The 9,042-nt window shown below is 47.1% G+C and overlaps 1 protein-coding gene across 1 annotated transcript in view; it reads left to right on the plus strand.

Annotated features, from left to right (window-relative positions):
• The first annotated feature begins 3,860 nt into the window (after nucleotides 1–3,860).
• Nucleotides 3,861–9,042, plus strand: part of LOC123080316 (uncharacterized) — a 6,611-nt gene continuing 1,429 nt past the window's right edge. The window contains exons 1-5 of the mRNA XM_044503228.1: nucleotides 3,861–4,088; nucleotides 4,171–4,445; nucleotides 4,569–4,820; nucleotides 5,762–5,992; nucleotides 8,035–9,042. Of these exons, the coding sequence (XP_044359163.1) occupies nucleotides 4,007–4,088; nucleotides 4,171–4,445; nucleotides 4,569–4,820; nucleotides 5,762–5,992; nucleotides 8,035–9,042 (1,848 nt within the window). The 5' untranslated portion in view covers nucleotides 3,861–4,006. The remainder of the gene's footprint in view (nucleotides 4,089–4,170; nucleotides 4,446–4,568; nucleotides 4,821–5,761; nucleotides 5,993–8,034) is intronic.

Genomic DNA, 9,042 nt, shown 5'->3' on the forward strand with positions numbered 1-9,042 from the left:
TATGATGGTTGAGTATGTGGAGCTCTTACTTAGACTCTGTTGAATAAGTTGAATTGCAATTGCTTGGTGACTGAGACCATAGGTTGTTGAGTTTCAAGAGAATTCATTATTTGAACCTTAACATGTGAAGTGGTTGCTACTATAACATAAGAAGTTTTATAAGCAAAAAATAATGTTATGATGCTAGGAAAAGTGATTGAAATTGTCATTAATCAAACTTGTGCACTTTGCTAGCATTCACACTTCATAAATTATTTCTTTTATCATTTACCTACTCGAGGACGAGTAGGAATTAAGCTTAGGGATGCTGATACGTCTCCAACGTATCTATAATTTATGAACTATTCATGCCATGTTTAAAATAATTTTATATAGTTTTGGTATGATTTGCATGGAACTAACCCGGACTGACGCTGTTTTCGGCAGAACTACCGTGGTGTTGTTTTTTGTGCAGAATTCAAAGTTCTCCAAGCACCGCGAAACTTTTTGTGGATTTTTTATGGACCAAAAGACCACCAATGGGCCAGAGCAGCACCTCGAGGGGGTGCCCCGAGGGGGCACAACCCACCAGGGCGCGCCTGGGCGGTGGGTTGTGCTCACCTCGGTGGCCTTCCGTACCCCTTCTTCGCCCTATAAATTCCCAAATAATCTGAAAACCCTCGGGGAGACCCTAGATCGGAAGTCCCACCGCCGCACGCCTCTGTAGCCACCGAAAACTAATCAGGAGCCTGTTCCGGCACCCTGCCGGAGGGGGAGATCATCACCGGTGGCCATCTTCATCATCCCGGCAGCCACCATGATGAGGAGGGAGTAGTCCACCCTCGGGGCCGTGGGTTTGTACCGGTAGCTATGTGTTTAATCTCTCTCGCGCGCGATCTTGAGATGTCACAATCTTGATGTATCATGGGCTTTGTTAACGTAGATGGATCATATGATGTTTCTCCCATCTCTAAACTTGTTGTGATGAATTGAGTCTTTACCCTTTGAAGTTTTCTCTTGTCGGATTGAATGTTCAGATCTGAGAACACATTATATATGTCTTTCATATGAATACTGGTAGTGACAATGGGGTATTATTTTGATTCACTTGATATATGTTATGGCACTCAACTTGCGGATTCCCGAGGTGATATTGGGGTAGTCTATGCATAGGGGTTGATGCACGTTTTTATTATCTTTTCTTTGATAGAAACTTTGAGGTCTCCTTGTAGTTCTTTGTGTGGATTGAGTATTATGAATATGAAATTGTTTGATATATATCGTATAATTAACTCACGGGTACTCGTGGTGACATTGGGGGTATCTAGGTGACATTAGAGTACGTTGATATGCATCATATGGTGTTATTTTAGTACAAACTCTTGATAAGATCGATCGAAAAGAATATCTTGCTGTTATTTTAGTACAAACTCTAGGATAGATTGATCGGAAAGAATAGCTTTGTGGTGGTTTCGTACCCTACAAACAACTGCTATCTTTTGTTCTCCGCTAATAGGAACTCACAACTGATTCTTTATTGCACTTTGAGGGATAATCATATGATCCAACTATGTTAGCATTGTTGAGAGATTGCACTAGCGAAAGTACGGACCCTAGGCCTCATTTTCCATCATTGTAATACCGTTTGTGCTCCGTTTTACTATTTATTACCCTGCTGTTTTTTATTGTTCGCACTACAAAAACTCATATCTACTATGCATGCTACACTTTTATCACCATCTCTTCGCCGAACTAGTGCACCCATACAATTTTCCATTGTATTGGGTGTATTGGGGACACAAGAGATTTCTTGTATTTGATTGCAGGGTGTCTTGAGAGAGACTATATTCATCCTATGCCTCCCACGGGTTGATAAACCTTAGGTCATCCACTTGAGGTAAAATTGTTATTGTCCGACAAAACTCTGCGCTTGGAGGCCCAACACGACTCTACAAGAATAAAGTTGCATAGTAGACATCACTGGCGTGTATATAAGCCAAAGGGTTTAGCCCGTAGAGGATAGTTCAACACAGTTGTGTTCACCTAGCTCTAGAGTTAGAACACATCTTACGATCTTGAGGTAGATCAACTCTGTACTCGATATATCTTCATCAATATAAACAAGAGTGGGATGAAGGGTTTTACATCCATTAAGAGGGCTCGAACCTGGGTAAACATCATCTCCATGTTCCAGTAACCCTCGATCCGAGATCCACAGTTCGGGACCCCCTACCCAGAGGTCTGCCGGATTTCACACCGACATGAGGCGATGCCGAAGTCGTGGTGCTCCCGCTAGCAAGCGGAGTAGGGGGAGCTCCTCCTCCGGCGGTTCTTGGCGCCGCCGCCTACGCTCTCCGGGCCCGTCGGCGTTCACAGTGGTCGGCTCATCCGTTAAGGAGGAGCTCGTCATCTCCTCCATTGATGAGGAGGACCAGACGCTAGTGCCGAAGCCGCATGAGCCGCCCCGACTCCTCAAGAAGGCCACTCTGACGGAAGAAGATTTCTTCCGTTAGATCAAGATAATGATGGAGCGTTCGATTTGTTACATGGGCTCATCGCCGCCATCACTGGCGCGAGTGAAGGAGGAGCCACCGTCCCCGCCGCGCCACTGTGTGAAGCATGAGCTAGCGGCCGGGCTCCAACCTGTGAAGGAGGAGTCGTCCTCGCCCCCGCACAACCGCGACGTCGAAATCGGATGCTGCGTGAAGGAGCAACTGGCCTCGCCCCCGCGCCACCGCGGCGTCCAGATCGTACGCCATGTCAACGAGGAGCCGGCGTCCCCGCCATGCAGCCGGTACGACCGCATGGACGTGCCATCGTCGTCGCCGCGCCGCCACCGCCTCGCTATCAAGGCGGAGTTGCCGTGCGTGATCAAGAAGGTGCGGGGGCGCCTTGTCCACTACCTCAAAGGAGGCGGTCCCTCGGACTCGAGGGTCGTCGTCTCGGCTCGGCAGCAGGCAAGGTACGACCGATTCAATGTCGATCACCACTCCACGTCGGCCAAGAGCGACCTGACGGTGTACTGGTTCTGCAACGACCCTAACCTCGCGCCGCGTGGGCGCTCGACTGCTCCGTGACCACCGCAGAGATGGCCACCAGACGCCTCCGCTGCCTTGACGGCGAGCTCGTCAAGATCGGGAGGAGTGGTCACTTAGCGACTGCTTCGTCAACACCAGTCGTAGCAAGTCCACCGCCAGGGCTCCGAAGGCCACGTTCGCAGTGGCCGCGGCAGCACACCGCAAGGCACAACAGGAGGTGGAGCGGCTCCTCCGCGAGCGGTAGGAAGCCGCCGGAGAAGGCTGCCGTGGCCCTCCGGCGTTGTTCTGCCGCTGGAGGGACCACGATGACAACGGCGGCACCGACGGAGACGGCGGTGCGGCAAGGCATGGGACCACGCGTACGAGGTGGTCATCCGGTATATGGTTTAGGTTTTTTTTTTGTTATACGATCGAAATATCAACCTTTTATGTAAATTATGTCCGAACTTCAATGAAATTCGCCCGGTTTGATCGAGTTTGGTCCAATTAGTTCAAATTGTTGGCCGGATGTATGATGGCAGCGTTGGATGGCGGCCTACCACATCTATGTCCGTGGACGGATGGGGAAGAAAATTCGCAGTTGCGGTTGGAGATACCTTTGGTTTTCGTAGATAGAAAAGCTATATTGTGCACAGTAGATAAATCACTCTAGGTATTTCCAGCCTAAAAAAAACTGAAAATGGAGTTTGTAACGTAAATCTTGGAAGCATTAATTTCTATATTTATTTGGTGGAAGCAAATCATGACTTGCTAAAAATAAAGAAAATCAGCATTAATTTCCTGGCTCAGTCGGATCCTTCCAAAGATTTCAATCGTACGCGGGGGATCAGCTGGGGGTCTTGGATTTTACCGTAACCGTTTCCAACACAGCGTTTATAGTGGAGGACTCACGTTTCTCTTGCGCAGGCGCAGCGGCACAACATCCGGGACCGACCGGACGCCTTCCGATCCAGCAAAACCCCCAGAACCCCAGATCACAAGGCCTCGCCATGGAGTTCCACTACCGCGCCGGCGACGAGCGCTGTCCGTCGGCGGGGGCCGCTGCTACGTCGGCCAACTCCGAGACGGCAGGTGAGCTCTCCTCCCTGCTTACGGCCGGCTCTAGGTTCTTCATGCCTCTCTCCCGCTGATCTTCTTATTCCCTTTGGTGAAGCCACGCCCGTGCATAATGTTCTCGTCGCCGGCGAGGGGTACCACGGGGAGAACTCACCGCCGCCGGCGTCTGATCCGGACGAGCAGCGGCGCCGGGCGGCGAAGGAGAGGATCAGGGCGCGGATCCTGCGGGAGGAGGCGGAGGCCATGGCACTCGAGGCCGAGGTCCGCCGTGACCTCATGGAGGAGCGCGCCAGGTTGCTCGTGGGGCTGGCCGGCGTGTCGGAACATGGGGCGGTACCATCACTGCAGACGGCAGCGCCGTACTTTCATGAGGTTTGCTGATCTGAGGATTCAACCTTTTGCTGCTCTGAGGATTCCACGTTTTGAATCTAGGTCTCCGCCTCTTTTTTATCCCCTAACTATTCCAATATATGTGTTCTTCTCCTGTCTGTGAAGGCCGGGTCGAAAGTAGACGTGTCTGCTGCAGTGCCAGGCAAGCGGAAAAACCCTGATGTACATGATGCATCTGCTGTTTTGGCGGCCACGGGAAGCAAGAAGCCGAAGTCAGGCCTGACTTGCACGGTGTGCAACATCACGGCAACCAGCGAGGTTGCCCTGCAAGAGCACCTCCGAGGGAAGAGCCACGGGAAGAAGGCCGCTAAACATACGCAGCCATTGCCTGGAACAGGTCAACCAGAGGAGGATGCGGTAATAAAATGCAGCATGTATACACATTTCAGTTTTATATCTCCGTACTGAAAGACGGAATGCAAAGTATTGTTCCATTTCTGATGTCCAATATCTAATTGGTTGAACTAACTTTGAATCTTGTTCTTTAGGTGAAACAAATTAAGATATAATAAGACTCAAGCGCTCTATATATGTGATGTTAAAAGCATCATAATATCTTGCTACTCCATAAGTTATATGGATCTTTGAATCAAACTGGCCTGAATTGTGTTTTGATTTGTACTGTACTAGCCTTACATTTTCATATTCAAGTACTCCCTCCGTCCGAAAATACTTGTCATCAAAAAAAATAAAAAGGGATGTATCTAGATGTATTTTAGTTCTAGATGCATCCTTTTTCATCCATTTTGATGACAAGTATTTTCGGGCGGAGGGAGTATATATGAATTCGTGTTTGTTTTGAATACATGAACACGTATGCTGTTTGGGCTTGAGTCCATAGCCCAGGCCACTGCAAATCTTTTTTCTTGACACCTTGATTCTTTATTGATAATGTTGTCGTATTCAGTATTCACTAGTATTCTTAAATTACCCATATTTTACAGCCCAGCTAGCTACAGTGGCTTGGTTAGGTGTAACTTGTAACACCAGTAAATCACACATTTTGAGGAACATAAATAGGTCTCGACTGCTTCTGATTTCACTATGAATACATAAAACAATTCTATATCTACATAGATGTATAAATATCTGGTGGTAACTGGCAAGACTTGCGACAATCCAAGCTAAAGCTTTATATGTCATCTTGTTACCAAATACAAATAATTCGTACTAACCTTGAACAAGTTATTTTCCTCCCTTTCGAAAAACAAGTTTTTTTCCTCTTGATAGTTTTTGTGAGACATAAGATTATTTCTTGTATGTGTCAAAGAATTGACCGGTGTTTGTGTTTGATGCAGTTCAGGTTGAAGGTAAATGGGTCGCCAGCCTTACCGGCCAAGGGGAAAAACCCTGGTGTTGCTGTCGCTTCGATGACTCTCGCTGAAAAGGGGTGCAACAACTTGGGCTTGAATTGCACGGTCTGCGGCATCACAGCAAGCAGTCAGAAGACCATGCAAGATCACCTCAAAGGGAAAATTCATATGAGGAAGACTGCCATGCTCTCGCAGCCATATCCTAAGGAGAATGGGGTAAGGAATATGATTTGGACTTTGCCAACACTACCCAAATTCAACAAAACAAAATATGTGTTTTACTGTAGCGTGGTTAATTATAATATTCATAATTTCATATGAGGCTACTTGAATCGGTTGTCTTTCCAACCTATTTATTGACAACAATACTGCCTCCTTACAAATATGTAACACCCCCTCAAATTTTGAGCCTAACTTTGACTACAAATTTGACTAATAAAATCTGAGATGTATGCCACGAAAAATATATCACTAATTTTGTATCTGAAAGAAGTTTCAAATGCTATAGTTTTTGTGGCATATAGCTGACATTTTATTAGTCAAATTTATTGTTAAAGTTAGGCTCAAAGTTGGAGAGGGTCTTATATGCTTGAAAGTAGGTATTATTCTGATCCTATTAGTATAAAGTGCTCGTTCTTTTGTATACAAAAGGGCCCAAACTGCAAATCCAGTAATAAGACCATCTCCCCAATGCTCCCATGATACCATTTGAAAAAATTCAATTTTAAATGTTTTAAAAAATTCTGAAAAAAGTTATGTATGTTGACATCACATGAATGTACAATCCCTAAAAATTTCAGGTCCAAATTCCAAATATACATTGAGAAACAAAAACGACAAATCTGGATGTGAATAGTGAATTTGTCTTTTTTGTTTCTCAATGTGTATTTGGAATTTGGAAGGGGAGCCTTGGCGCAGTGGTAAAGCTGCTGCCTTGTGACCATGAGGTCATGGGTTCAAGTCCTGGAAACAGCCTCTTACAGAAATGTAGGGAAAGGCTGCGTACTATAGACCCAAAGTGGTCGGACCCTTCCCTGGACCCTGCGCAAGCGGGAGCTACATGCACCAGGTTGCCCTTTTAATGTGTATTTGGAATTTGGACCTGAAATTTTTAGGGATTGTACATTCATGTGCTGTAAACATCCATAATTTTTTCAGAATTTTTTGAAATATTTAAAATTGAATTTTTTGAAATGGTATCATGGTATCACCTAAAGGTTGGTATCATGTGATATTTTCCCCCAGTAATAATACAAGGCCAAAGTGTATCATGATTTCTGGAACATATATAAAGAGGTCTCAAAGGCTATTAAAGCATGATTAATTTCTGAGAAACCAATTTTATATGTCCTTACAAATGTCTTTGGTGCTAATTTCTAGTCTAGTAAAATGTTTGCATTCTTCCATTATCTTTGAACATTAAGAGGCGTGAGAAGCATGGGAGCTTGTGAGAAGGGATTTTCTAAACCTAGGGACATAGGAACCCTATAGCCTTATACGGCTAAAAAATATTGCTGAAGTTCGATAAAATGCCAAATAAATCCTACTCAGAGAGGATGGATATAGTATTATGCATCTAAAATTTATAACTTAAATATGACTTGTAACTTACACCGTTCCTTGTTCATCTAGGTCTCATACAGTCATATTTAAGTTTTAAAGTTGGCACGCGCATACTTGTATCCATCCCTAATTGCATCTGATTTATGTCATATTTTTCTGAAACTTATGCGCATATTTTTTGGGTGTATAAGGTTCAGATGTACTCCGTTTTAGTTCAAAAACATAGATTCATCGTCAATGCCACTTCAAAAACATAGGTGCCACTAGTGTCTTTCCAAGTTTTGTGCTAGTGCCATCTCAGTCCCTTTCCTGTCAATCTCTCCATCCCTGGCCATGTGATGTTTTGGTTTTGCACTGTCCCTTCAAACGGTTTCGATCAACCTTGTTTGGTTTTATCCGACATTATATTTTGACATCTTGTCATTTCTCAAGACGTGTTCGGGAAAAACCAGCCAAGGTTGATCGATTTGAACGGTTTGAAAAGACAGCAAAACATAAAACATCACATGGTCAGAGAAGGAGAGAGTGACAGAAAAGGGACTGAGATGGCACTAGCACTAAGCTATGGAAACATTAGTGGCATATGTCTGAATACACCATTTTTGTTACGATGAGGGATTTTACCTCTGTTCTTCCTCAGGTCTCCATAACCTAAACGAGTGTCTGCTTAGTGGAGTTTGTGTTTGTTCATGCAGGTCTGCTCAAAACCAAATGCATCAGCAGCCGTGCTACCGGCCAAGCGGAAGAACTCCGACGTTGTCCCAGCCGCATCCACCCTTTCAGCCGGGCCAAGCAGCAAGAATCAGAAGCGAGGCTTGACCTGCACGGCAACCAGCGAGAAGGGCATGCAGGATCACCTCAAAGGGAAGGCTCACATGAAGATGGCGGCCTCGCTTGCGCCTGGGGATGCGGAGGAAGAGGCAGAGGTGGAAGGCGGCTACACGCCGAGGAAGTTCCATATGCTGACCGACTCCGGGACATTGTGCGAGGTGGTGCAGCTGAACGGCTCCATCCTCTGCGAGGTGTGCGACGTGCGGACCGCCGACATTGTTACCATGATGTGCCACCTACAGGGGACCAAGCACGTCTCCAAGCAGGCCAAGCAGAAGCAGTGCGAAGCCGTGGAACCACCGGCTGCCGTTGCTGCTGATGGCGATGGGCCAGGATCAGAAATGGTGCCCATGGAGGCCAATGGCGTGGGCCGGGTGGACGGTGGCTCCCTGCTGTGCGAGCTCTGCAACGTGAAGGTGGCGTCGGAGTGCGACATGCAGTCTCACCTGTCCGGCAGGAAGCACACCAACAAGGCGAAGTTGGCTGCAGTTGGTGTCAGTGCATGTGGCAACGTGTCAGGCTCAGAAACTGTGCCCATGGAGGCCAATGGCGTGCGCCGACTGGACGGTGGTATCCTGCTGTGCGAGCTCTGCGACGTCAAGGCCTCGTCGGAGTGCGTCATGCAGACTCACCTGTCCGGCAGGAAGCACACCAACAAACAGAAGGCCACCGTTGACGCCGGTGCAGGACAGGGGGTGAAGAAGGCTGCCGCCACCGCCGCCACGATTGGCAGCCCATCCAAGGAAGCCGCCTCCATCGTCGTCAATGGCAGTGATGACTCGGTGAAGAAACCAGCAGCGGGAGAGATGGACGTAGCTGTGTCATCGGCAGGACAGGGGGTGAAGAAGGCTGCCGCCGCCGCCGCCACGATC

Source organism: Triticum aestivum, chromosome 1B (genome assembly GCF_018294505.1).
Source record: "Triticum aestivum cultivar Chinese Spring chromosome 1B, IWGSC CS RefSeq v2.1, whole genome shotgun sequence".
Taxonomy (NCBI): domain Eukaryota; kingdom Viridiplantae; phylum Streptophyta; class Magnoliopsida; order Poales; family Poaceae; genus Triticum; species Triticum aestivum.